General features: G+C 45.0%; 3 protein-coding genes across 6 annotated transcripts; all 3 read right to left on the minus strand.

The window, feature by feature from the left end:
* Positions 1 to 569: 569 nt before the first annotated feature.
* Positions 570 to 15,438, minus strand: LOC125331339 (interleukin-1 receptor-associated kinase-like 2). Of its 3 annotated transcripts, none has more exons than XM_048315173.1 (13): positions 14,869 to 15,438; positions 13,250 to 13,429; positions 10,121 to 10,285; positions 9,302 to 9,414; positions 7,688 to 7,855; positions 7,186 to 7,250; positions 6,656 to 6,770; positions 6,280 to 6,389; positions 5,706 to 5,901; positions 4,978 to 5,040; positions 3,740 to 3,940; positions 3,065 to 3,581; positions 570 to 2,777 (listed from the first exon to the last, which is right to left on the minus strand). In XM_048315173.1, the coding sequence occupies exons 1-13, from the start codon at positions 15,053 to 15,055 to the stop codon at positions 2,659 to 2,661; spliced, it is 2,199 nt and encodes a 732-aa protein (XP_048171130.1). In that variant the 5' UTR covers positions 15,056 to 15,438; the 3' UTR covers positions 570 to 2,658. The 3 variants fall into 3 exon arrangements, with proteins under 3 accessions (XP_048171130.1, XP_048171128.1, XP_048171131.1); XM_048315171.1 differs by having other exon boundaries at positions 7,688 to 7,882; positions 14,869 to 15,437; XM_048315174.1 differs by lacking the exon at positions 14,869 to 15,438 and adding an exon at positions 13,559 to 13,857 and having other exon boundaries at positions 7,688 to 7,882.
* A 1,680-nt stretch (positions 15,439 to 17,118) lies between these two features.
* LOC125331779 (von Hippel-Lindau disease tumor suppressor-like) lies at positions 17,119 to 20,242 on the minus strand. The gene is made up of 3 exons (XM_048316141.1): positions 20,021 to 20,242; positions 19,457 to 19,567; positions 17,119 to 19,167 (listed from the first exon to the last, which is right to left on the minus strand). Exons 1-3 carry the CDS (start codon positions 20,223 to 20,225, stop codon positions 18,983 to 18,985), a joined length of 501 nt encoding a protein of 166 aa, XP_048172098.1. The 5' UTR covers positions 20,226 to 20,242; the 3' UTR covers positions 17,119 to 18,982.
* Positions 20,243 to 21,691: 1,449 nt separating this feature from the next.
* On the minus strand, positions 21,692 to 27,460 carry THUMPD3 (THUMP domain containing 3). 2 transcript variants are annotated; one of them, XM_048316004.1, is made up of 9 exons: positions 27,144 to 27,460; positions 26,701 to 26,778; positions 25,658 to 26,194; positions 24,681 to 24,811; positions 24,190 to 24,259; positions 23,704 to 23,819; positions 23,411 to 23,518; positions 23,040 to 23,163; positions 21,692 to 22,806 (listed from the first exon to the last, which is right to left on the minus strand). In XM_048316004.1, the coding sequence occupies exons 1-9, from the start codon at positions 27,360 to 27,362 to the stop codon at positions 22,675 to 22,677; spliced, it is 1,515 nt and encodes a 504-aa protein (XP_048171961.1). In that variant the 5' UTR covers positions 27,363 to 27,460; the 3' UTR covers positions 21,692 to 22,674. The 2 variants fall into 2 exon arrangements, with proteins under 2 accessions (XP_048171961.1, XP_048171959.1); XM_048316002.1 differs by having other exon boundaries at positions 23,411 to 23,521; positions 27,144 to 27,459.
* Between the last annotated feature and the right edge of the window lie 493 nt (positions 27,461 to 27,953).

Genomic DNA, 27,953 nt, shown 5'->3' on the forward strand with positions numbered 1-27,953 from the left:
GGGGTTTTTTCTCCTGTAATGGTACATCACGAGACTAGGCTTTACGAAGCCACGGCTCTTCCTTTGGCCTTGGCAATTCCCAAGGAGAATGTAAAGCAGTGCCAGCTTCTCTTTTCTGCTATTATAACTTTACTCATCATGAGGGAAGAAAGAAGGACGTGAACCCATTGGCACATTTTGAAGTTATTTTTAAAACCAACGTTAAGCCGGCGTTCTAATAGAAGCGCAGGAAAAGCGACAGCCGCACATTTATTTACCGCTCCGCCCGTGCGCAGCCCCTCAGGACACGGCCCCGCCCCGGGCCGCTCCCCTCAGCCCCGGCCTGCCTCTACCTCAGTCCTCTTTGTAATTCATTTTACGGTGACATTTTTCTCTAGAGACATCAGAAAGGAAAAAAATCAGCTATTTAACAGTGAATGAAGACTGAATAAACACGTTTGTTCTAATAATTACTACTAGAGCAAGAAGACCTTGATCTGCTTCCTTGCAAATGCAGATTTCCCCAAATAGGGTGGAATGAGACACATTTTCTGTGCCATAAATCATGAAAAAGCAAAAAGAAAGAAAGGAACTTTTCAGTTTTTTTATTCACAAAGCTATTAGTAAATGGTAATGCATAAACTGGCTTCTGAATTGCCAAGTTACATAACAGTGTTAATATAAGACCACACAGTGTCTTATGTATGTTACGTTAAATATTCAGGTAACTCTATAAGGCCGCCTATATCACCTCAGCATATTTTAAAACTATCAGGGTACAAGGCAAAGAATAACAATTCCATTTGGTGACTACAGGAGAACAAAACTTCTAAAGCACTTTTTTGAAACAGAACTGTGTACAAATTACATTTCTCAGTTTAAAACTCTCGCGTTTCCCATTCAGCTCTGCAGTGTATCCATGTGCATTCCTTTCTGGAGAAGACTCATTGAGGTTGTTGCAATGGGTCTCCCAGAATACACCCATGAAAAACAATGAATATTACATTTTCAGTGCCATAAAGTATCTCAAATCTCCTGTAGAACTAAGCGGTTATTGACCAATCTGAATATACAATGTTTCTTATGTCAGTACTAATCTTATCTTGGTTTGATTCTGGTAAAATAAAAAAAATGACACTGGTAAATATATAGACAGTATCCAAGGCACTTATAATTACAGAATTTTACCAGTTTTTAGTGTAGAGAATAATTTGAGAAATGTGTAGATAATTCCAGTCTTTGTTAAAATACTTTTACTTGCTCATAGTAATACATACAATGAACTAGGTACTGTACAAAAAGAGGTGTGAGGCCTTTGTGTAAAGCTAGGAATGTATACTGTTACACAATTCCAATTAAAATAATTACATATAATTAATTTTTTTGTTTGTTTCCTGAACTGCACAGTGAATTCCAGCCATTTCTGCACATCAGGCCCTGTTCCCTGTGCTCAGGAGACAGCTCACCTGTCTGTAAGCTGAGCTACATACTCTGACAGTTCTTTTGGTTTATAATAAACCTGTATTTCCCTAGACTGCACACGAGTGGAATATGCTAGCAATATAATGAATAATGAATATCATAAAAATAAAAGTGATACTTTCTTAAGCGGGTTTCACTTGATCATAAATACACCAGCATACAAGTTTCTATTTTTTCTTTTGCATGTGATCCCTGGGGCTGAGACCGAGGCTCCTACTGCTGGGTGAACCAAGGGACACCCACAAGGATTCCTCTGAGAACACCTGGTGAGCGTGGGACCATCAACAAGTCCCCTTACTAGCTTATATTTGACCCATTGCCAAAATAAATTAAATTTCAAGTGTCCTGTAAAAGAAACAAAGCTATTTTAAATTAAAATATTTTCCGTAATCCGAAATATACAACAGTTGCTGTGTGAAACACAGTGAGAAACATTAACATGTAAAGGACACTTAGAAAAAAAAACATTCCCAAAAGTAGTCCTATTAAGTATTAAACATGGTCTTAGAGCTCCCAACAGTGAACTGAAAGGTTGGACTTAAATGGTGTCACATGTGTATGTGGGAGAGAAGCTCTGAGAGTAGAGGAAAGTGGCTGAAGTTATTTACTTACACCTGTGGTCAGTGCAATTGAAACCGAGATGAAGCCACGTACAACATTCTGAGAACTTGCATAAAAATCCCCCTCTCTGGTAATGCAGTGGTTTTGAGTACGTGGACTAAGATTATATGGAATAGGAGAGAGTCATTGGAAAGCCTCCCCAATGACTCTGCGGATTCCTGTCTGCTGTACGCAGTGGGGATAACAACACAGGGTATTGCTGCCTGGCCACTGGTCAGTGCTTGCTCTGTAACTCCCCGGACTGCGGTTTAATGAGATGAACAGATGCCTCCTGAAACACACTGCACTGCAAATGAATCATAAATTATTTTGGCACTTGTGTTTGCCATTCCTTTTCACATTGCAGATGAAAAGGCAAAAGGCATTTCTGTGTACAGAGTGGGACTGTGCTTTAATCTGCTACAGAACAGGGATTTTCTGCTGCTTCTCCGTGTGGTACTTTTGTTTCCTTTAGTCAGGGCTAATGTTCCAAATATGCTACCTAATCTTACATGAAAGGTACACTTTTACCATCTTTCTAATGAGGAGACAGTCCTTATTTCTTCTGGGCTGGCCACTGCTGTAAGTCCATCCAATTTATGATTCAAAAAGTTCAGAACTGTTTAACTTGTCTTCTTCATACAGCAAAATATTTTCCATTAGCTTCTTTTTTTGATCATTTATCTGTATTTTCCAAGATGTCTCTCTGGCTAAGGCTGAAAAACAAAAAAAGCCCAAATACTGAGGAAAAAATCCATCTATTGTCTAAGGAATAGATGATAATTTTAAATTTAAAAAAATGAAAGCAAGCAAGCAAGCAACCAACAAAACTGGCTTAGGAAAAAAAGCTGTTAGAAAACCGCTAAATGTTTTGTAGATTTATTAGTAAATTCATAACCAAGGAGCAAAGATTTACTGATATGTGTTTAAAAGTAGGAAGAGGAAGCTAAGCAGTTCTGGAGAGTAATTTGTCCCTAGTATTGTAAAACCAGGGCACTTTTACCTTGTGAAGCACACGAGGAGTCCAGGTCTGTGTTTCCCTGTGGACAGGTGCCCTGTGCAGCAGCTGCTGTCTCCAGGATGCCATCACCTCTGGCGCATGCCATGTTTCTCTCCTGCAGTCCCTGGGCAGGCTTTTCCTGCTTGATCCTGTAATCACAGGCTGCCACTTTTTCTGAATTGGAACAGTTGTGGCTAGGTAACTCCTCTGTGGATTTTTCTGGAGGATTCCATATGAAACTACTGGACTCATCTGATTCACAAGGGACCCGTGACATGTAGTTGCTGTACGTGTCGGGTGCCACAGCTCCCATGAAAGGGGCGCAGGGGCTGCCACTGGTCAGGATTGCTGCCTGGGTGCTCTCCTCTTTATTCCCCACTGCAGAAGGCACATCCATGCTCAGACTGGCTGTCTCATCATCAGTTTCTTCTGGAGTGTTCATGGAGAATCCGGAAGTGCTGCTTCCACAGATGTAATGTTCTTTTAATTTGTTTTCAGCCATTTCCATAATTTCAAGTACCTGTTTTTAACAACCAAATCTGTGAACGCATAATAATTCCTGTACCCCTGCTTACACATATTCTCTTATGTCAACACTTGCAAAAATAAGCAAGACATGAACATTCTAGCTTTGCACCTTGATGACAAGGAGACTTGGCCATGTATTTAAAATATTACCTCTGCTATGTTCGAATTTTTCTTTCTCAGGCAAAGGCAGATGGCTGATGCAAAATCAACAGCCACCTCTTCCAGCAAGTGCCCTGCTTTTCTGTCTAGGTATTTGCAGCAGATTTCCTTGGCAGCCACTTTTTCCAAATTTTTTACTTTGGAGTGTGAGCTTTCTTTTGCTGTTTGAATTTCGTCGGCAATCATATCTTTCTGTTCAAAGGAAGGAGATGCGTTAGTGAAGGCAAAATGAACACAAGCATTTATTTTTGTCTGAATCTCTGAGAATCAGTATTGCTGTGTATTCGTCATTAGTGCTTCTCAATGTCTGCTTCACAGACTGAAACGCTTTAATAAAGTTCATGGAACTGACTGCAATGTTTGTTTTCACAGGAGAGAAAAAGGCCAGTGGCTTTCCCTGCATGTGTGCAATGTCAAATTCCCTAAAGCAGAGCCAGCTCTTCTTGGCTTGTGCTCATTTATATGGGAATGAAAAAGTGCCAACACTGTGTAGAGCAGCATTCTTACACAGGCCTTTGTAACATGTGTTAAAGAAATCAGGAACACAGGATCTTTGATTTTCTGAACCCCTCTAAACACTTCTGAATTGCTTGCAAATAGTGAGAAGACTGTTGTTCTCCACCACAAGGCTTCAGCCAGACGAGAAATCAGGAACACATCCCACAGAAGAAATGCAGGTGGAGGCTGCTTTCTACAGATGGTTTTAATGCATTCTGTGAGTTTGACTGTTCTGATTGCTTGTGGAAGTGGTTTGTGTAGCTCTAACCTCAGCTTGGGAAACTGGCAGGGATATCAGTTCCAGGCATGAGCACAAGACAAACACCTGATAAACATCATGATGAGCATCTACAGTTCCCTCCTACCCAGGTTTCCCCACTCACTGTGGCTCATACCACCTCTTCCTGGCACAGAGAAAATGTGTGGCAGCATTTCAGCACAAGACTTTGTCTCTTAAATATTTATTTATTTTGGAATCTCTCCTAATACAATTCAGGCCAGCACTCATGAGTGTGGTATGTGAAATGGGAATATCTACTGTGCTTCTGTTCCAATGGCAGGCAGACTACTGACATTAAGGGAACCAGGATATGGCTCCTAAACATCCCTTCTGCAGGACATGTACAGCAGACAGCAAATATCAAACTGTATTTAAATAAAATTAAAATCATTTTTTATGATGGCAACCCCATTCATTCATATTGGTGTTCATTACTGCTGCTTTTTCTTACCAGGTAAATCGGGTGCCTGTCTTCATCCAGTGCCTTAATCCCTGTCAGTATCTCTGCTAAGACCTAGAAAGTGTATTTGAAAGATAAAATGATTTGTTCAGAATGAACTATAATTTTAAAAAATAAGTTTTTAACTAAAGAAATACTGAACTTTCAATGCATTTTGATATTTTTGCTTCAGATGGCTCAACAATGCCATCTCAGGGCATTTATGAGGCTTTAGATCTACCTCCAGAGCCAATTCCAGATTTTATAGTACAATAGATATTGCTGAAACAAAGAATAAGAAGAAAGCAAAACCAAATGTAGATAAGAAATCACACTAAACAGAGTAACTTCCTACTTAAATGGAAACACCTGGAGATGGGTGACATCATAGACTATCAATTATTTTAGCTGAAATTACAAATGAACAAGCCAAGTTTGTAGCAGTTCTTGTGGTGAGTCTGCAAGAATTTTGAGCATCTAATTTGTTTTAAGCCATCAGCAGTAATATTTTATTTACAATAAGAAACACTTTTGTTTCCCTTGTTTGAAAGATTCACCTAATTTTGCCACAAACTGAGATATATTTGGAGTGTGAATGTAATTAAAACCAGGATTTCAACACATTATAGAGCCAGCAACTATAATATGAAATTGCCAGCATGAGGTACTGGCTCTTACATTCAATTTCTTGTCTAGAAGCACTAAAAAGTGCAACAAAGCATGGAAAAAAGGCAACGTACCACACCACAGCTGAATATATCCACTTTTTCTGTTAACTGCCCATGTCTGACAAAATCTTCTGGCAGGTAAGTAAGAGACGCTTGTAGGACTTTGGTTTTCATCGTGGCATATTCCGATTTTTTATCAGAAGAATGCAATCGCAGGCCAGAATGCCCAAGCTTTGGTGTAAAGTTTTCGTCCAACAAGACATTTGAGCTGTGATAATGACAGACAAATAACAATATTGGTCAAATCATTACTTTATCTTGAGGCAAATAATTAGTTTTTTACTTTAAAATTAAGCACTGAAAGCATCCAGCATTTAGCCTGCTGCATAGGACTGAAAGGATTAAGAATGTTAGAAAGCAAGAAGGGGAAAAACAAGTGCTCAAAAATTACTTCAAAAGAATATGCTTCCATCATTTAGGAAAGAGAGACAGGTTAAACAAAAAAGGGTAAAGGCCCTACAAAACAAGGAACAGCAGAAAATACTGCAAATGGATTTCCAAATTGCATAAACTTCAGCCATGATTGTTAAAGAAATCCTTGAATTACCAGGTGACCAAAGAAGTGCTGATATGCCAAAGTCCTCACCTCTTGATATTCCCATGAAGAATTCCAAAATTATGCAAATACTCCACTGCTCTGACTACTCCTATAGAAATGCTAATTCGCGTCTCCCAGGTCAGTGGAGCAGAATCATCCTGCAAGGAAAGGAGGAAAAAATTGGTAATTAATAGAATAAAACACTGTAAGACATTGGTAGTTCAGAAAACCAAAGGCTTAGCCTGAGTCCTAATCAAACTCCAGCAGAAGAGCTGCTGCCTTTCTGGTGCTTGCAGCCAAGGCACTTGGGCACCTTTTTTTCCTGGCTGTTTCTCAGAAATCAAAGACATGCAATTGTTTTTCCTGCAGTTCCAGGAGAGGACTTGCAATCACAAGTAGATGGCAGACCCAGATTATTGCTTACGTGGCACTGAAGCTTGTTTTGCAGGGAGCCATTGGGTAGGTACGGATACATCAGACAGTGCAATCCAGTTTCCACCGAGAACCCCAGCAGCTGCAGAATGTTTATGTGACAACACCTGCAGGCACAGATCAGCAGTGATTTGCAAATGATGTAAGAGCAACACAGAAAAATACATTCCTGAGCTGGAATAAGTTCCTAAATTCAAGGCAACTGGAATGGTGTGCTGCAGCTGGAAGCACAGCTGGAGGCACAAAATGGTCCCAGGCAGGAGATGGCAGAAGGCTGACTGAGCAAGAGCCCATCACATTGCAGCAGGGGTACAAGGTGGGCACTGTGTCCTCCCTGTCCCAAGGCTGCAGAGTGGCTGTGCCAGCTCAGCCAGGACCAGCAGTAGCCCCGGGTGCCATGTTGCTTGCCCAGGGCTCCCACCCAGAACAGTGCCTGGAGCAGACACCCCAGTGTTGATGGAACACCCAGCAGCAGGCCACGAGCAGGACATGCATCACTGCCTCTGAAAGCCAACCACTCACCGAAAGCAAATCTGCACTTCTGTATGAAAGAACCTCTGGGTGGAATTTGGGCTTGTGCATTCCAGCTGCAAAATGAAAACATGCAAGAGAATGTCATTAGTAATTACTAGGACTTTGCATTTATAAAGATCTGGTAGCGTCTAGATGACAAGCTAGTGTAGGAAACAGGCGAGTACCACTGATGGCAACGTTAAGTCAAAGAAAACAATTAATTGAGAATTAGAACAAAAACTAGTGTAAGGACACCCCTGATCTGATCATCAATGCAGGCAGCTATACTGCAGGCTACTCCTATGTACAGAGTTAATGGAACTACTCACACAAGTAAAGTATCCATCATGTGTTTTCTGAATCTAGGCTTACTTATTTATGTCATTTCATTTTTACCTCTCCTCTTGTGCAGCTATTCTCATTCCGTGCCCACACAATATTAAACAACAACTGCTAATGGGCAAGAGATGCTAATAACACACCCTCTTCTAGAAAAAGGTGCAGTACTTGCCTCTTTGAGTCTTTTGATGACATACACCATGTTGTTCCTCTGGCCTTTGTAGATGTCTGCAAAAGTACCTTCACAGATTCTGTTCTTGTCACTGAAACTGTTTGTGGTATCAGCAATTTCCCTCTGGGTCCACAGGAGACTCCCGCTAGGGAGATCAGCCATCGTCTCCTGCTGAGGAGTAGAAGAGCTGCAAGGCTACACATTTGTAGAAGAAACAAGTTTATCTCGTGATAATCCATATGCTTTTTCCTTCTTTCAGTGTCATATTTTCCTTTCCATGTTTTAAGCAATCACTGTGATTGCTGAATGAAACTGTGAAAGGTACTATGCAATCACTCCTTAGGATGTAGGTAATTCCTGTATTGATGTGTTGGGATGATGTAAAACTTTTGCATAGTAGAAGCAACTTGAAATCAGTTACCAATTTGCATTTCCACCTTTCCCAGGAAACGGACTTAGTTTTGTTTAAAAGTCCATATATTTATGTGAACTGATGTTAGTCTGAGTTACAAAAGATATATTAATCTTTATGGTTGGGTTTTATGTTAAGAAATAGTTGGATGAGAAAGTGGGGTCCCTCACAATGTAATTATGCCCTGGTAGAAACTTCATATCTACTTTTGAAGCATCTGGTGTCAGTTGCACAATAATTTGTTGCTTCCAGTGCGGTAAGTCCTAATACCAACTATAATTGCAGTCCCACTGTAGCCTAATCATGCAGCTTTCACAACCTTAATGTGCACCCAGCTTGAGGAAACAAAGCACTAACTTATTCTCAAGAAACTCTGGAACTACTGCACTCTGAGTCAATCTTCTCTCCTGGCTGGTACTCCCGGACCATGTTATTGTGGAAGAGCTTAAAGCCTCAGACAAAATAAACCAAAGAAAACAGGCCAAGAACAACCATGATGGGACTAAGGTATGCCCACAGATCTGGGAAACACTCTGAGGACAGGACAGATCTAGCTAGACTGTATGAAAGATGAGAGAACTGTGGGGAGGAAGGAACAGGAGACCATGCTGAAATCATTAGGAACATGAGGAGAAATTTTCCCAGTGTCATGGTTAAGCACTGGAACAGGGGCTCAGAGAGGTGATGAAACCTTTATCCTGGGAGATTTTTAGTTGTCAGCTACACGAGGCTTTGGACAACATGACTTACATTCAATACTAGCTCAGTTTTGAGCAGAAACCACATTTTAAGTATAAAATGAAAATAAAAGAGATATGTGATTCTGACTGATCAGTGGTATATACTGTCCTGTCCTGCAATCACACCAGAAATGTAAGTCCACTGTAAAATCTACACGTGAGAGTCCTTCGAACTCAATTTCTATTTGTGGGTATGTTATCCCTTTTGAGCTATGCAGGATGTAATACTGTAAATTTTTCCCTCGCTGGTCCTTCACTGGCAAAAAAAGTGATGTAAACCATAAGCAATCTAACTGAAGCATTACTACTGTATTCAGTACAAACCCTTTGTAACCGAGCCAAATGTTTTCTCTACATCACTGATTTTTGTACAAGTAGAGGGATAAACTTTAACTGAAAAAAGACAGAACATGATAAAGGCAATTTTCCTTGTTATAGTCAGTGAATACTAAGGGGATTTACCTTCACACTTGATAAAACAGGAGGAATGGACTGTAGGGAACTCAAAAGGTCTCTTGGGGGAGGTGGTGGAGCAGGGAGGGAATAGAAGGCTCCTTCAGAAACAGCACCTGAAGCTGAAATAACAGCATTGAAGACACACTTTATTATTGTAATACCACCACCTGTGACTAACTACAAAGGTCTAGGAATTATGAAGATTTGGGGCATTTTTTTGAATTTTCTGACCAGAGATAATCTGTGACAAGCTGTAAAACTGAAATTCTGTGTGAAGACAGGTAGCTCTCTTCCTGGTTCCTGTTTGCAGGATGACTGCATAGCCCTCTCCAGCCCTGGCTGGGGACATGGAGCTCCCTGTGTCTGTGCTGTTGCAGATGCTCTCCCCAGTATGTGCTGGGATTCTCTCCCTCCCTCTCCCAGCACAGGGGCTGCTGACCCCTACCCGGTTCTCTGCTGGCCTAGATTTATTGTGCATGAAGAGAGGGACATGGGGCAGGAAATGCATGCACTGGTGTAGTCTTGGTATGGAGCCAGGATGAGACCAAGGCATTCAGACACCTGGGAATCATCCTGAGATCCCAGAGGATAGCTACAGCCAGCATGTCTCAAGGCCAAGGGGGCTAAAGGAAGGACGACCAGGAGGTTGTGTGCTAATGTCAGGAATAAGCAGGAGACAGCAGTGCTAGGAAAAAGGCAAACACTCAGCTGTGCCCATCTGGGAGATCAGTGTCTTCATTGTGATATCCTGAGCACAAATACAGCAGCCTTGGCTATGCAGTCATTTCATGTCAGAGCAAATCTGGAGTTCAGTACTGTACTTACTGCCTGCTGGGACTGCTCCCAGGTGTGAGGAGTCTGGGCATGGCAACGAACTTATCTCATTTTCTTTCTCTCTCCTTTTGCCTTCTGTGGGAGGTACAGATATGATCTGTTTGGGCGGCTCCAGCTCTTCTTTCTTAGGGCTGGTGACATCAGAGGCCGATGTCCCTTCAAAATAGAGCAAAGGGAATGTGAGGATAACCAGGGAAAATAAGAGTCTGACTCTAATCAGTGACCAGAAAATAATCCTAGTCAGGACATAAAGCTTCAAATCAACCTCAACATTAAAATGAACATTCAAGCAATTTACATGGTATTTAAATTTAGACCATACCCATGACATTAACTTCTACTGAAAATTAACAGGAACTGATAGCTTCAAACAAATACCAGCAGTGACTATTCAAGAGATGCAGAGTCTCTTAAAAGAAGAAATCAGCAATAATAGATATTTATCATTTTCTATATAGCATCCTTCAGGTAACAATCTCAAACCACAAACACCTCCCAGCCTAAGGAAGGCATTGAGTTCTCTCTCAGTTGTCGTGGGTCTGAGGGGAAGATGGACAGAATTGTGCTTGGTTTAGTCAGTTAAACATTTTAGGACTATTTTCAGTTGTGTGATTTTAGCAGCATGACTAGGTTTATTCCCAGGAAACACTTTCATATACAGGACTGTTTGTAAGAAAGACTCATATTTTACTTAGCAACAGAAAGAAACAAACCAGAGACAATCTAGGGAAAACAAAAAAACGGTCAAAGCTCAAAACTTATTGATAAAAAGCTTAAAGACTGAATTATTGACTCACTACAGCTCTAACAGATCCTGTGCTGTACACAGCTTGGCAAAACCTCGGAGTCAGGCCTGAAAAAGCAACTTGAAGTCTGATTAAAAGAAGTACAAAGATGCTTACAGTGTACAAGAACTTAAAACTATGTACAGCTGAGGGGGAGTTATTCAGACGAGACTAGGCTACAGTTAGGATGCGAAGAAATAAAGTACAAAAGTTCTAGATACTATGATATATGAGATTGTTAAAATCTCCGAAGCAGATGAATTCTTATCTGTAAATGCATTTAAAACTGAGGCTGAAAAGGAGCCTGGAAATGCCCAGTGTGGGGTGATATAAGGGCTTTCTACTCCCTGATAACATTTTCCTGTTGTAGTTCTAAACTTCTGTTTTTCTATCTGGCACCTTTTATCAGCAATACATTTAACATTTTCTTAAAAATCCAAATTAATGTTTTATTTTACACAGAAAATACATAAGCCCAAATATTATTACATGGTGGTTCTTGTCCCGCTGTTCTACCAGCTTTGCATCTTACCAGGTGATTTCAGAATCAAACATGCCAGGCCTCTGTTTGCTTCTGAAATCAGACAGCAGCTTTGTGTTGTTTTACTTGTACAAAGAAAGGCCAGGGAAGTGCCTGGAACAAGCGGGAAGCCCAGTGTTTCCCATGTAATCTGGGCTTCTTGTATGGACCATGAGTTAGCGAACTGTGGGAGAGAAGCCAAGCCATGGCACGTTCAGGCAGTGAGGCTGAAGAGCAGCAGTACATGGAGAGCAATAATGGCAGAAATGGGCATGCTCTGTTTAAGGTTTCTATCCACTTTCTTCAATGCCACCCGTGAATTCAGGTCTGAATGAAACCAGGTCTGAAAACTAAAACTCTGAACACTCAGGTATTTTTGTTACTGTGTCAGAATGCTAAGAAATCCCAAATTTTACAGGGTTTTAAAACTAGCTATCCAACAGTCTGCAGGCTTTTAGTCAAAACTGACAGTGCCAGCATTATGCAGGCAAGTCCCTGTATTCTGGTTTTTCCTCACGTAGTTTAACCTAGAAGTTTCAGAACTTAGAATCACTTCCCTTATTCAACCTACTTTTCAGGGTTTTTCATGAGTTTTGCAACTTCCTGCATGTCAGGCAAACAGGGCAGCACAGCAGCTAAAGAACTTACATAGAAAACATTATTATGGACATTCAGAAGTAGGACTGGAGAGTGGAAGAAATTGTTGAAGGGAGGTAGAACTCTTTGGGAAGTAATGTGCCAGCAAAAGATCTCCCTTTGTGCTGTGTCTGATTCCTTTAAGTAGGAACGAATTGAATCATGGTGATGTAAGGACTGCTTAGTTTTCTGAAGTGCCCAACTGAACAAGCAACATATCCTCTGTATCTGCCCAAGAGGGAACACCTGAGTAAGCGTATTCAGATACAAAGAAAAATGGAGAAGTAGAAGGTAAAGACTTCAAAGATTTGTCTAAACCTGTAGAAATCACTTCTGCTTATGAGTGAGCACACGGTGGAATGCCTGTATTGGGTTAGTTCCAGAAAAAAAATTAGCTACTTCCACATAGCAGAAGTACCAAATAATCCAGACTTTCTGCTGTTTACATTAAGTTTTGCTATATAAAATTCAATGATAAGATTTTTTCAAATATAATTTCATTGTGATTTTGCAATTTGTTGCATTTGAATTGATCTGGGACAAAATTAATATTGATCATCCAGAAGAATAACTAAAATGTGTTCACTCCACAGGATTTGTCACTTCCAGCCTCTTTGAAACCACCTTTATGAAGCCTTTGCATTGCTTTACACAATCCAGCCTAATACTGCAGCTTGCCCACAGGTCTATTATCTCACAGGTCTATTATCACAGCAGTTGAGTGGCTCGGTGAGCTGGAGAGAGGATGCCCATTTCTTGCCATGATCTCTCAAAATTTACTCTCAGGATGTGATCTAGTGCCACAGGACCAGGCCTGAAGGGCAGGGACCTTTTGTGCAGCCTCTGTGTTCTGAAACCCTGTCTGATGTATAAAAGCACCAGTCCTGGTTTGGCCACAGCCTGTCTTCCTGGCACTTCTTGAAGGGTCCAAGATGGGCACTACAAAGGTGGGGTGATGAGCTGTGGGGACCGGTGAGTCCACCTGTGTCACCTCTTCCCTCTCACCACCAGTTTCACTTGAGCGAGCAGAAAATCACAATCAATGGAGACATTTTAGAATTTGACACAGGATGTGAGTCCTAAAAAAATCTTCTTCAGCTAGCAAGGGAGATGTCCTAGGAGGGGCCTGGGTGCTGTGAGGAGCAGCACAGACCCGTGGGAGGAAGGGGAACTACTCACAGTCCAGGATGACCTGAGCCGCTCGGTAAAGCTGCAGCCCTTGCAGCAGGTCCAGGAGCTGCTGCACTGTCGCCAGCCTCACTCCCCACCACCACATGAGCTCCCTCGTGATGCTGATCCCTGTCTTCTCCATGCATTTGATTTTCCGTAGCTCTGTTTGATCAGTGATCACATAGGAGGCTGGTGGGAGAGAATAGATATTTCTGTTTAAAAATTAGAAAAAACTGGCAAGGGCAAGCAGGGCAGGCTAAGGTGTGAGACACAGTTTGCTTTTGCATATCTTTAAAAGGAAAGATCACCATAAATTACCTATGCGGACATGAAGAAAATTCTGTTCCTAAAGTAAGATACCCCTTTTCTTCCTTCAACTATCCTGGAAAAAAATTTGTTTTATCAAAGACGCTTGAAAAGAAGACTCACTTACACTTTTCGGCGTTTTTTCCCTGTAATCTTTCTCCTTAATACCTTGTACCAAAGTAAGTTTAGATGAAATTCCTGGGGTGATTCTCCCTAAACAGGTGACAGCAGTGGAGTGGTTGCACTCCCACTTGCATTCCTGAATCCCTGTGCTGTGGTGAGCCAAACAATAACTGAATCACCGGGGTGTTAGTAATGCTCCGATAAAGCTACCAGGGAAATGCAGCTATTTTTAGATCCTATGCCGAAGCTGACCCTACACAATGTGTCCCATTTCCTGACCATGCTGGTCACCCAGCTGTATTCTTCCCAGCTCACTTACCCATACAAAACCCACCTCCCCTCATGTTGCCCCAGCTCCACCCCACACACCTAGACACAGCCCTAGAGATGAAGTCTCAGAGGGGCTGTGCCTGAAGGAAAAAGGCTGGAGGCTGGGGTCTTCGTGTGAAGACAAAGATTCCTGAGTTCTCACCATGGCTGGCTTTGGAAGGATGTCAGAAATAGTTTTATGCATCTGAAGGTAGTGGAGATGAAACCCCTCCAGAGATGAATCCCACCCTACATCAGGAAGTTTAACTGGGGTAAGAGGTTATTCAGCACACAGTTAGGGAAGTCATGTCAAATAAAGGAAGGTAAGCACTAAGAAAAGATTCAGGTTAAAATTGTTTGCACTGGGATATAGAAAAAAAAAAAAACAACAACTCAGGGACTACATTTTCTGTACTTACTGACTGTACTCAGCCAGGACTGAGAAAAACAGGGGCAGAAAGTATGAGGGAAGATACATGAAAAGACGGAGGAAAGAAAAAAATAGAACATCTGAGCAGATCTGAGTTGTGAAAACAGGCAGTGAGACAGAAGTAGGAGATAGTGCGACTGGAGAGGGAAGTGCGAAGGATTGCGGGAAGTGAGGGGAAGGAGCCTGGCTGCCCGGGAAGAGCCAAGGGACCACAGAAGTCTGGCATTCCACCTGTGTCTGAAAAACAAAACCAGACCGGTGCCCGGGAATTCCCTGCTTACAGGATGTGCTCTGCCGAGCGCTGGGAAGCGTGGGGGACAGCGCGAAGCTCGCCCGAACCTCGCGCCCTTCCAGCACGTCCCAAACGCGCTGCTGTCCCTGCGTCCCCACGGCCCCGCCACCTGCTCGGGGAGCGCCAGCCCCGTCGCCACCCCACCTGCCTGCCCCATGTCCCCCTCACCGAACCGCATCCAGTCGTAGTCGCTCAAGCAATCCATCTTCTGGCAGAAGTCCTCCAGCACCCAGGCGGGCATACTGTGGATGTACAGCGGCGGGCCCGAGCCCCCTCTGAGGGCGAGGGGCGGCTGCTGCAGGGCCATCGCTCCGCGGTCCCTCTCCGGACAGCCCTCTGGCCCCACCGCGGCCATCAGCAGCGGCTGCGCATGGTGCTCCCCGGGCCAGGCACCGCGGCCGCGGGCAGCGACTCTCACTGGCCTCTCCTCTTTTCTCCCAGAGCTTCCTCTTCTCTGAGGAGCTGCCCTCACAGCATGTCCCGCCCGGCCGGGGAGGCTCGCTGCCGGGGAAAGAGCCCGCAAACCTGCAAGCGATCCCCGGCAGTCTCTGAAGCGCTGCTTCCTGCTCCGGCTGACGTCAGACTCCGGCCCCAGATGCAAATCAGATTTTCCTTTCCATGACTGGTTATTACTCCAGCCTGGTTGCCAAATTACGAGTTTCACGTGCCGGAAGCGAGAGGTGTTTTCCCTGGTGTTGCGCACAGCTGGCAGGGCCGGCGGTACGGACCGAACGGGATGTGTGCAGATCGGCAGCGGAGCCCGGCAGAGCCACGTCCCCCGGGCACTCTTCTGGTGGTTCCTTCACCCGTGTGACAATAGAGAGGGGGATGTAAAGATGGATCCCCCCCAAGAGCTCCACCAGCCACGCTCCCTAGCGTGCTGGGGCCGTACCACTGGGCAGCAAGACACAGATCTCACAATGGTTGAGGAAGGAACGGGCACCACCAGAGAAGGCACTGAAAATGCCGCCAGGTGATGCCGCGCAGGGATCCTCCGGCCAGGGCTTGCCATCACGGCAGCACACAGGAGCTCACTCAATACAATATGGTGTACGGCAGGATATGCAGGGAGTGGGAACTAAAGAACATCAGAAGTGGTCAGAGGGCCAGGTCTTGCTTGTCAAGGATTAGGTTTAAAATGCGTTCTTGAAGTCAACAATTTTTTCTGTTTTTTTTTTTTTAATTTAACCTGATTTTGATAAAAATGTGTGATTAATTAATTTGCCAGTGTAAATGCTACAAATACTTCTGGCAAAAAGGAGAGCCTTCCTGCCATACTTCTGCTGCTAGAGACTGCCAGCAATACGTTAAGTGTAACCATCCGTCCTTCTGCTCTTGTTGTTCATATTTAGCCCTAGGTCTAAATTTGTATGAATTGCAAGAAGTGATACAAGTTTTGACAGCTTTTAAGTCACTGTTTCTTTGTACTCTGCATATATGTTACAGTACAGCTAACTCTTGTTTTCAGTACCAAACTTTCAAACTTTTGCAGTTTTCTGCACTCCTGGCCTCAGAAATCACGAACCTCTCAAATGAACTTCTTAGCTCCGCTGTGACAAGGAAAAGCTGAAAAATGCAGTATTATTGTAACTATAAGATCAAAGGACAGGAAAAAATAAACAAAACTATCCAAAGTGTATTTAAAATATGACAACTCAAAGTGCCTTGGGATGAGCTGTTCTATCCATAGTACAAGTTCAACAATAATAGTTGCATTTGTGGGGTTTTCCCCTCCCTTTTCCCTGCTTACTGTCCCTCTGACACACATCTAAATGGTTTAATGGGAAGATGATTAGAACATCTCTGAAAGGGATGTAAGATTAGACTGAAATTATGTTGCAAAGAATTACATAAAAGTAGGAAGAAAATACTTCTTCCCCTTGGGTACCGGAAAAACTTGTGAAACCATTTTAGCTATTTGCCTCGGGGGAAGCAAGGGGAAAGAACACATCCAACTGTGTGTATGGCTTCAGTTCTGCTCTGAATGTTGCAAGTAATGCAGGGTCTTACTGGGGAACTGGAATCGACTGATTAGAGACTGAAACAATCCTGTATATTCCTGCTGTTGGGCCTTCCCTTTTCAACGTGGTGTGGGCAGGACTCTCCACTGCTGTGTGCTCTCCTCGAGCCCTTGGACACTGCATGGTGTCAGAAACATTTATTTCTCTGGGATTTCTCCCGTTCAGCTGTGCCCCGCCGCTTCCCGCGCAGCAGGTTCCCGGCACACCGCGCTCGCTCGGGCTGGCCCTGACCTGCTGTCACTGCTGCTCCTGAGATGGCCAAAGAGGCCGTGCTGGGAGCGACTGAAACCATGCTAACACAGCTGCCACAAGTAAATGACGACTTTCACTCATCACTAACCCATCTGAGTAACTAGTAGGAGACTGCATTTCCCAATGTTCATGTGTTAGAGCCAGATGGAGTTTCTCCAATCTTTTATTCTGATCCAAAGAACCACTCCAGAGCAGAAAAATACACTCTCATAAGACACACAAGAAATCACAGACCCCACCCAACTAAGAAATACCCAGAACGTGTGTGCCGTGTAGAGACTGTTAAACCCAACACCTAATACCAACTGTTACAGGAAAAGCTGCAGCCAAGCAGGCCAGCTTTCTGCCAGGGTCTGGCAGAGCTGCCATGCTTATTGCAGTGCACAGCCTCATAGACATCAGGAGGGAACCCCCTCCCAGGTATGGTTAAGAGCAGAGAAAGCACCCTCTGACCCTCAGGCTCCCTAGGGCACTGACCCATGTCTGCTCCCAAGGCCTGCATGGGCTCACTTTCCCCTCAGAGATCTGAGAGGTGGTAAGAGCAGAATTTGCCAGTAGCCCCATTCCTGCCCAGACACTGCCTGAAGCTGTGCTGATAGTTCATGAGAGCCACAACACAGCCCTGCAGCAACTGGCTGGGCAGGCTGTACACTCCAAAGTGTCTGTTTACTGATCAACCACAACACTTGTCAGAGTATCACAGGGATACAAACACACAGACACTGGGGAATATACCTGACAGAATTACAGTCAGAAAGCTAGCACACATTTCCATTTTTATGTCAAAGATCAGTTTCTTCAAATATGTAAGAAAAACAAGTTTACAAATAGGGAGGCATTCCATACTTACAAAATACATTGAGATTCTCTGTTTCACATCTGCTCTCAGAATGTACAGCTGGAAGGAAACGTACTCACAGAAATAACCTGCTGTAATCAGTCTCCTACCAATCTGCTTCTAACCTGAGTTCCACCACATCTTGCTCGGCAGACAATTCATGTAACACTAAACTATGCTGCTTTGAACTCTCTGTGTGCATTCACTGAAGAGCACATTCCACTAAGACATGGGGGAACAGAATACAGGCAAAGAAATGGTATCTCTGTTTCTGCAGCCTGCCGCTAAGCATGGCCCTGTTTGTGAACTGGCTGTGTGAGCAAATACAGCTCCCACTGGTCCTGAGAAGGCACAGGCAGCTCAAGAGGCCCAGGCTCCCTGAAAAGGCCTCCTACTACAACCCAGACTATAGCACTGCAAGGGGAAAAGACAGAACTTAAAGCATCTACCTCCTGTGAACCCTGTAGAGGCTGCTGGGGAAGCAGCTTTGGGGAACAAGGGTGTCATAGAACTAGGATCTGGTCTGTGTGGCTGAGATCAGCCAGACAACAATCCTATGACAAAGGCAAATAAGGCATTCGAGGTATGATGAGAATAAAAACATGTCAGACCTAGAGTGGGTATGACATGGCTTTGTACATGGAAAGGCAAGAGGCAGAATAACCTCCAAGCATTTACACTTCGTCTTTCCACCAATGTAATGTTTGTCAGACCCTCAGGTGGTGCTGGAAACCCTCATGTACAAACCCCCCATGCTCTGTGACTCACAGGCACATTGAGGCTACACATGAAAGGGAAATTCCATCAAACCAAATTACTCAAACTAAATGGGTGACACTTACAACCCTTAGTCTGGGCTAAATTAATCCTTGGTGTAATTCACTTTCTCATACAATGAAAGTTACTTCGTATGAATATTTTCCATATAGCTGCTCTGATCTTACCCTACGGTTTGCAATACATGTAATGAAGAAATGAACTGAGCCATCAGAACCTGGCATGCCTCCAGGTGCTGCTCAGTCTTTGGGATTTGACCTGCTATCACCAACGTTACTGAGTTTATGTTTCAAAGCTTTAAACAGAGGCATCAGTTCTTGGTGTTTCCTGGCGACTCTCGCTGCTCAGACTCAGGGGTTTGCTACTGAGGAAAGTACTGAAGTGAGTAATCGTGTTATTCCAGAATTTTGTTCCTCAGTGCTTCATTCCTCTCCAGAGAAAGCCGTTGAAGATCCTTCCAAATATCAGGATGATCCTCCAGCTCGTCATATAACGACTGAACAATGTCCAGTTTCCTGTAGTCCATTGGGCTGACCAGACTGCGCACAACCTGCAGACATCTCTCCTTCAGGGTGAACACTGCAGTTAAACACAAACGCAACACAACCTTGTCACGAGGGCTCTCGGCTGCTGCTCCAATGCCAATGATGCTGCTCTGAGCATGTGAACACACGGTACAGCCCGCAGCAGTGACCCACGACAGGCTGGGCTCTCCAGAGAGCAGACAGATGTAGTTCCTGCCAAGAGGCACCTCTTCCAGTGTCTGAGCAGGTTTAATTTCATGAGGATATGATTTCTCACTAACTGTAACAGGTCTGAAGAGACCAAGTTCAGAATTCCCTAGGGCACATGCAGTCCTGTCCCTTACCTGGCAGTGTGATGTCAGCTTTGGTCACATTGGGGGCTGCCACGAACAGCTCCTGCTGGTTGACAAGCAGCCCATCGTTGGTCCCTGCATCCCGGAACAGCCAGAGGTGCCCTGGCAGGGAACGAGGTGGGAATATACCAATTATGGCACTTTTTAATGAGTGGCTCTGAGAGGCATCTGCTCACAAGGGACAAAGCTAATCTCCAGCTCAGTTCCCTGTGCACAGGCCACTACCATGGCCCCAGTCACTGGTATGAATGGGGAGGAGAAAGGAAAAACGGGGAAATGAGAGGAAAAAAGAAAGAAAAGGAAAAGAAAAGAAAAAAAAACCAGCAGGAGGAAATGGGAAAACGAGAGGGGGAAAGGAAAAGAAAGAGCAAAGGAAATTGAGAGAGAAAAAGGGAAAAGGAAGGGAAAGGTAAAAGTGGAAGAAGGAAAAAGGGAAGAGAAAGGAGAACGGCGGCGGGGGAAGGCAAAAAGGTAAAGTCCACCGCGACCATCTCACCCACCCGGGCCCCGCGGCGCCCCAGCCTGTCCTGTCCCGTCCCGTCCCGCCGCACCCACCCCGGTAGCTGCGCATGACGCGCCCGGTGCGCGGCTGCAGGACCGGGTAGCAGCGCGGCTGACCCTCGAAGTCCAGCCAGACGGGCAGCACGTAGCGGGTGCTGTGGTTGTTGAAGACGACCTCAGAGAGCTCCCGCGTGTTGACAGAGCGCAGGACAGGCTCGGCCCCGCCCGGGCGCCCCGGCCGCGGCCCCGGCGGCGACATCGCAGCCCCGCGCCCGCCCCGGCCCCGCCGCGCGCAGGCGCCAGAGGGCGGTGCTGTCTCGGACCTGCCCCTCGCTGCCGCCCCCTGGCGCCTGCGCGCGGCCCTGCAGGGCGGGGCGGGGCCTGCGTGAGGGGAGGCCGGGGCGGCGGAGCGGCGCTGCCCGCTCGGGGACCCGCCGGAGCCTTTTAACAAATAGACGGAAAACAGTACAGGCGTTTGGCACACAAGTCGTCACCCAGCAGCCTCGGTTCACAGGTCTTGTGACTAAGGCACTGGGCTCACCAGGGCTGCCATAAACACCAGTAACAGTTAAAACTGCCAGTTCCCTCCTCTCCCGAGCTCTGCGTGCCAAAACAACGTTCCTTTATCCTTGAGCTGTAAATTTCCAAACACTGTATTATCTTTCTCACACACACGAAAACACTAAAATTTGAGAAAAATTAACTAGATATTGGGACTAAATCCTTCCCTGTGAGGGTGGTGAGGCCCTGGCACAGGGTGCCCAGAGAAGCTGTGGCAGCCCCATCCCTGGAAGAGTCCAAGGCCAGGTTGGACAGGGCTTGGAACAACCTGGGATAGTGTAATTCACTGCGTGTCCCTGCCCATGGCAAGGGCTGAGACTGGATGATCTACAAGGTCCCTTCCAACCCAAACCATTCATTTTGCTTTTTCAAGTGTGTGATAACAGATATCCCTCCAAACACAGAATCACAGAATGGGTTGAGTTGGAAGGGACCTTAAATATCAACTCTTTCTAACTCCTCCACCCTAGGCAGTAATGAAGTATGTGAAGGCAGTTTAAGTGTCTTTTTCTCCACAGTGACTGCAAATTACAGTACTAAAAGCATAACAACAGTGCATTTTCCTTGTATGTCTCAACACCTTTCACCAGCTTTTTCTTTTAGAATACTCAGTATTCTCCAACAATACTTAGAGGAGGGATCATTTCCTAATTTCTGTCCCTCTAGCAGCCTGCGAGGGAGAAGTGTATAAATTGGTAGAGAATGATGCAAGAGAAACCATCACCAGTCAGTTACACCTTTCCCAATACAGGCAGAGGTATTAGAACTGCTGGCCATGCTTGTTTGCTGGCCCTTGCGCAAAATGAGTCACTTCCCCTGTGCTCCTTCTATGAGAAGAAAATAGCAAATTCACATCATAGAACGTAGCTCATATCCTGATACTGTAAAGAAGCTGTGAGCAGCACTATGGGATCACATGGCATATAAACAGTGAGGCTGATCGCCTTAACTGAAAAAAAGCCACTATTCCTCAGTGTCTGGTGCGAATCTTCCATGAAAAGAGAATTGCAAGCTTTAACAGCAACTGCTTCAAACCGTACAAACTCAGAGCACAAATTTACATTAGTAAGAGAGCAGAGCTATACAGACATCACTGTGCCTCATCTTCCCACATTCTTCAATCTGAACACGAACCAGAAAAAGAACACAATTAAGACTCATCTCTTTATGCAAAACTTCTAAAACTTTAATACTTGTCAATTCACCTCTGAACAGTTACACATACTTAGCATGAACACACTGTAATAAAAAGGGCAAACTGGCAATGTGTTTTCAGCCTCTGATGAGCAGAGTAAGAGGCTTGAGAAATCACAGTATGGTCACAGAAGAAAAAAAAAATTTGCAACAATATTTTTGTGAATACTGTGGCAGCGTAACTGCGGTAGTTAAATCACCCACGAAACTCAAATTGCCACCTTGATGTGCCCATGGTAGACCCCAAAACCATGAACTTTTTAATACAACTGCTAAAAGAATCTCTGTCCTCAAATAGTAACCACAGACTGTATTCTAAGGCTGTGTGTTACTCCCTCACCCATGGCAATGGAACACTACAATATGGATTAGACATTTACTAGTAATTTGCACTAAGGTGAGGTAACAGGCAAGAGAATCAGCAGCACAGCATACTGTCTGCCAACTGGAATTTGCTTATCAGACCACAAAAACCAGATACTGGTTTATTATTAGTTTACATTTGCGCAATGATATAAATTAGAAAACTACATTATGGATACTACCTCTGAACCCTTTAAGGTGAAAGTCTTAGTAGTACTGTTAGTCATTTGAAGATACAGCTCGGTAAATAAATTACTGTTACCCCCAGAGCTGCTTCAACATGTTTTCTACTGTAAGCAGAAGAAATAAACATTTAACTGAAAAATACAAGAGAAGATTCAGGCCAGGGAAAGAATTACTAATTCCACTAACCGATTTCAGTTTGGGTGGCAGGGAGGTGATTTAGATAGTAAGGTTTCAGAACACACAGTAGAACTGGTAGCTCTCAAGTTGATCCCTGGTTTAATTGTGTGACAATTTCTGCATAGGTTGTTTGGTTTTGAAACTGACAGACCTATGCTCTCAGGTGTCTGCTTTACCAGATGGCTATTCAACAAAGTCTGGAGGTGTCTCATCTTCTTCCACACAGTTTACCAGAAGGATCTTCTCTCTTCTGCTCTCTCCCAGGTGCGCCTCAGCAGATACACTGCAGCATGGAGTCCCCCCACATTCACCCACACGGTCTGAGCTCTGCGCCAGATGTGTCCCACGCGGGACAAGGCCTGCAAGCCAAAACCAGCCCAAGAATGCTGTTAAGACAATAACATTATTTTTTATTATTCTTTAACCCCTCTGATGACAACATTAAGGGACTTTTCAGGTCCAAAACTGCATTTAAGTGTTACTAATTATTGCTCTATAAGTGGAGTATCTTTTGTAATGATGATGGCTTACAATTTTTCCCTCAATGTGTTTTCAAGTGTAAATAGGTTTGATTTTCTCTCACAGAACAAACCTTGGCAAAGCATTTCTTGTCCTGGGTAAGTAGCACAGCCCTGCCCGTCCCTGGGGTGCAGATCCGGCCCATCTCCATCAGGCAAGCTGGGTAGAGATCCCAGTTCTTCTTCTTCGACCCTATCCTGCAAGATACATTCAGATCCCCATTGTGATCACCGACACCAGTTCAGTGTTGGTCTCCCAGACATCAATCTGCTCATTCAGGACCCCAGTTACTGTTACTTTCAAGCTTCATTTTTAACATAGGGTTCATAACTCCTTCCCAACCGGGCCCATTTAAGTACCTAACTGGGGAGCAGCCCAGCCCTGGACCAGGACAGTGCATGCAGCCACGGCAGTGAGGCGCAGCACCTGCCCAGCACATCTCACCTCTTCCCGAAGGGCATGTCTGTCACTACGATGTCCACGGAGCCCGTCCGCAGAGGAAGGTTGCAGATGTCCCACTGGATGATGTCCAAGGGAACGCCCAGGGCAGTGCTGCTGCAAGAGCAAAGGCAGTTACCTGAGACATGAGCACTCAGGTTTTTACACTGGGGAGGTCTAGAACGTTGGCAACAAAATCAACTAGCAAATATGAATCAGACACTCAAATGCATCATTGCAAAGTGGATTTCTGTGCATACAACACTGCAGGAAAGGAAAATCCCTCATGCTCTTCTCACCTGTCCTTACTCTCGTTTTTCCTCAGTAAGGAGCAGATGTTGTTTGCTGCTCTCTTCACTGCCTGAGGGCTGTTATCCCCTGCAATGTGGTAGCAGTAGGGCCATTCTGCAGCTCCCTGGGGGGAAAATGGTAATAAGCAACATTAGCATCAACATTGCTTGAATGAAAAAAACCCCAGAATAATTTCTCAAACATGACAGAATACAATAAAGTGACTGCAAGTGGATGGCAGGGAATTTAGAATTCTGTAACAGACAGCTGTATTATGTACCTTTAAAGCTCAAAATACTTTTGGATTTAGCTTCTTCCTGCTATGTTCTAGGGAAGGAAAATGAGGTAATTTCCAAAAAGTGTATTTGTATCTGTTCAAAAATTGGTGAGATTGGAGCTTAAAATTCAGTCATTACCAAGCAGACTTACACATATTATTCAGCTGCAGATATAGACAAGTTTCATTAAGTTTAAAAAAATCAAGGAAGAATCACCTCTATTGGTATCGCACCTGTACCACACATGGGATCAACTATGATATCTGTGGGCTGGGGATCACAGAGTCTGAGGAACAGAAGAAAAGATATGGTGAGAAATGTCTTAAAAAGCTGAATTTCTGTAAAGAAGGGAAAGTGTACTATTTTAATCACTCTGATTCTACCCTTCTAACAAAAACCTTCATGTGATTATTTTTTCCACTAGTTAATCACTATTTTATAACCAGCAATGCAGTAATAGTCTTTCAAGAATGTGATACACTATTTTGAAACTTGGCTAATACAGCAAATGTTTACTTTCCTTGGCTGGGAAACACCCACTGGTATTACAAGGCATGTGGTGTCAGCAACTCCAGGTTTTTTTAATTTATTTTTCTTTAAGAATTAACAGAAATGGTTTCTGAGGAAGCAGTGGGGGAGATAAAAGGTTTAATTTCTGAAACAAAATAACTTGTTAACCGAGCGTAATACAACACAACTGCCCTGACCTGAGCATGCCGTAAGCCAGAGTTGAACGCAGCGTTGTGGGTCCAAAGTGTGTGATGTTCCGTCTGTGGAGACTCTCTTCAGTTAATGCAATCCCCACCACGACTTCATTGCTGTGAATATTCAGAAGAACCTAAAGAAAAAACTTGAAGTGAATTTCAGGAGTAACAGAAGCTTTCCACAGAATGCCTGGTAAATACTTACAGGAATCTTAGATGGTAATTTAAAATCCAGGAATGATGTATAAAAAAGCTTTTCTTCATGGAAGTAAAGCAAAGCACCATTTCAATAGGACAGAATTCAGGAGAGCATTCACAGAGTCTCTCATTCACACTGAATCTGTTGCACAAGACTTCTCAAAGTGCTATAACCATTGCACTGGCTTCTTAAAGGATTTGGTTTGTAAGTCTGGGGGAGAAGCCTGGTAACTCCTGCAAGACACAGTGAAGCATCTGCAAAGCAGCAATAAAAATCGTATTTGTGGTGGGGACTACATTAACTAGCAAGGTGAAATCTCACTCCAGGACAGTGGCCAGCCCTTAGTAAACCAGCAAGAAAAACTCAAGTCTTTCTGCCCCTCAAAAACGGTGGTTCCTCACCACCAACAAGCCAGGGGTGCCAGTTGTATTTTCCCAGCCTCTGCTCTCTCCTGACAGGAAATAAACACCAGACAGTTATTGTTAATTCTTTTTGTCCCCTTTACCCCCAAACCAGCTTCCATATGGAGCATTTCCTGGTAACTTAGATGGGTATTAAACAATGCATTAGAGGATTTACTAAAGCTGAAAGCAAGGCAAGTGCTTCGATCAGAGGACACACATAATGTGCCAGGGAAATGAATGCTTCAGAAAAGGCCAATTTCAGCATTACCAGCTTTCAGTTCCAGAGTCTCTGGAAGGCAGTTTGGGGTTCTCTAAGCATCAGAAATAAGAACTAAAAATTTGTACAGCAGAAACTTAGGTAAGGCATGCCACTATACCTCCACATCAAAATTAGTCATGTCAGCTTTCCACTGGAAGTGCTCTTGCACAGCTCCGCCGAAGTCTCTTGCGGCCTCATTCGATGTGAAGCTGTGCTTGTCTCCAGCTCTGTTGCACGTCACTCGGAACCTCAGCACCTTCGCCTCTCCTTCACTTGTCTGACTGTCACCAGCCTTGGTCCCACTCTCAGAACTCGCCTGCACTTCAACTTTCACATCTGATTGCTTGTTATCTTCCTCCTCCTCCACCCCATTTCTGGATGTCACTCCTTGGGGCTTCTCTGTATTCTGGCCACCAGTGGGTTCCACAGCCACAGGGTTTTGGGCACAGTCCTCCTGGTCATTCGTGTTATTTTGGTCTGCTCCTCCCTCTTCTCCACCATCATTCAGCTTCTCTCTGCTTGCAGGACTCTGCAGATTGTGTTTTTTGCGTTTTGTCTTTTTCTTTTTCAAGCTGTTGTTCAACTCCCAAACTTTCAATGGATCGGTCCAGGGCAGCTTTTTAACCAAATCTTCCAAATCCTTTAGAGCATCTTCCTTTAACAGACAGAAAAAGTTGTGCTTTGAAGTCATTCCATACTTTAAAAAATTATCCTTTGTTTTTAGGTCTCTCGAAGTAGTTTATTAAACATTAATCCACTACATGTTTAAGCAAAGCTTACAGGTTTTTGTCTGTTTATGCCACAACTAAACGGAATTACACTGAAAGTCACCAGACCCACAGGACTTCATAATTTATCTTGTAAAACAGACAACGCCATATTAAGTGACCAAAGTGACACTTCACTGTCCTACACCTGTGACCTACAAACATGGCATCAGCTCTTATCCCAGATCCTGCCAACGCAAAGTATTTAACTGTAGAAATTATGTTAAACGACATGGCCACACTTCCATCTACAAGCCAGAAAAAGAGAACTGGAATAATATCACAAATGAAAAACTTGTTAAGCAAACAGAATACTTTGATATTAGTCTTAAATTTAAAACCCCGAACAACACTCCAAATCCCAGAACTGACTGAAAAATGAAGAGTAACTCACCTTATTTTCATTAAACTGATAGTCTTTGAACTCCTGAACAACAACAAATAAATTATCCACTGACCTCAGACGATGGACCTAGAAGAGATGAAAACGCACGGCGACACATTACTAACCGTGTGCTGTAGGGACTGTGTTTACTGTCGTTAGAATTTTGCCATCTTATGTCGTTTCAGAGACTACAGTTTTCCACCTTTAGGCCCCACGGGAGTTATCAGTTTACATCTTCGCACTGGTTTAACGTCCCCATCTATTTCATCTCCCTCCAAATCCCAATAAAGGCGGATACAGCTGCTGCACCCAGGCCGGCCGTGGCCGGGTGCGGAACGCTGTCCGTACCGGAGGCCTCCGAGACCGAAGCGCCCCGCTCGGAGGGGCTGGGACGCACCGAACCGGGCCCGCCCAGGGCGGAGCGGGGAGCGGGGCGGGCAGCCCGCACGGACCTGAGGCAGGCTCCGGGCCGGGACCTCGAAGTAGATCTTGCCCCGATCCCTGCTGATCCTGGATGCCGAGCCCAGCTTCTCCTGCACCTCCTCGGCCGCCGTCTGCTCGAACCCCGTGGGCACGGTAGCGCCGATAACGGCCGCGAGCTCGGCGCCCTCCTGGGCTGGGGCTGGGGCCGAACCCAGCCCCGCGTCGCCGGCCGCCTCCCCTTCTGCCATGCCGGGCTGCCGAGGAAGGGAGGGCGACCGCCCACACCCACCCACGACAGGCCCCCCGGATCACCCACGGCCGCCGGGCGCACCGCCCCACGCGGCACTGCCGCCCGCCCTTTCCGCTTCCGTGCCGGGCGGCACCGCCTCCACTGCCCGCGGTGCGCGGCTGGGCGCGGGCGGGAGGCGGCGTCGCGGCCCCGCGGAGCTCGATCCGGACGGACTCGCGGGCAGCGCCTGTCGGACTCTCGGCCGGGGTGGGCGTGCGCGGCTCCGTGCGTGTTCCCACCCTGTGACACGGGCGTTCATGTTCCTCGAGGAGCGCTGGCGGGCCCGCGGGTCACTCCCCGGCTCCAAGCCCAGCCCTCCGGGAGTGTGGGTATCCCCGCAGCCCCTCTTCGGCTCCCGGCGCTGAGCTCCAGAGCTGGGCTGCGGGGGTTCTGGCCCTTGAGCACCCACATAGCCGCCGGTGCTGCCATAACCCCAGTGCCGTGGGTGGTAAACCGTAGGGGGGCCGTTTCTCTTTTCGTTCCTTGTTACTCAGTTGTCTCGATGGTTCGGCTGTTTTCTTTGGTGTGTTTCCAGAATTAGAATTATTTT

Source organism: Corvus hawaiiensis, chromosome 11, assembly GCF_020740725.1.
Source record: "Corvus hawaiiensis isolate bCorHaw1 chromosome 11, bCorHaw1.pri.cur, whole genome shotgun sequence".
Lineage (NCBI taxonomy): Eukaryota > Metazoa > Chordata > Aves > Passeriformes > Corvidae > Corvus > Corvus hawaiiensis.

Bases quoted from the DNA above. Each gene is read 5' to 3' on its own strand.
- LOC125331779 (XM_048316141.1), bottom strand. From the start codon at position 20,225: ATGTCGCCGCCGGGGCCGCGGCCGGGGCGCCCGGGCGGGGCCGAGCCT. The intron at 19,568-20,020 runs GTGGGTGCGGCG...GTTCCCTGCCAG, and splicing joins CGTCATGCGCAGCTACCGGG to GGCACCTCTGGCTGTTCCGG. The intron at 19,168-19,456 runs GTAAGGGACAGG...GTTTAACTGCAG, and splicing joins AGCTGACATCACACTGCCAG to TGTTCACCCTGAAGGAGAGA.
- LOC125331339 (XM_048315171.1), bottom strand. From the start codon at position 15,055: ATGGCCGCGGTGGGGCCAGAGGGCTGTCCGGAGAGGGACCGCGGAGCG. The intron at 10,286-13,249 runs GTGAGTAGTTCC...TCTATTTTGAAG, and splicing joins GGCTCAGGTCATCCTGGACT to GGACATCGGCCTCTGATGTC. The intron at 3,941-4,977 runs GTAAGAAAAAGC...TCCTTTGAACAG, and splicing joins ACAGGCACCCGATTTACCTG to AAAGATATGATTGCCGACGA.
- THUMPD3 (XM_048316002.1), bottom strand. From the start codon at position 27,362: ATGGCAGAAGGGGAGGCGGCCGGCGACGCGGGGCTGGGTTCGGCCCCA. The intron at 26,195-26,700 runs GTGAGTTACTCT...TGTCTGTTAAAG, and splicing joins ATCAGTTTAATGAAAATAAG to GAAGATGCTCTAAAGGATTT. The intron at 24,260-24,680 runs GTCAGGGCAGTT...TCTGTTCCTCAG, and splicing joins CTGGCTTACGGCATGCTCAG to ACTCTGTGATCCCCAGCCCA.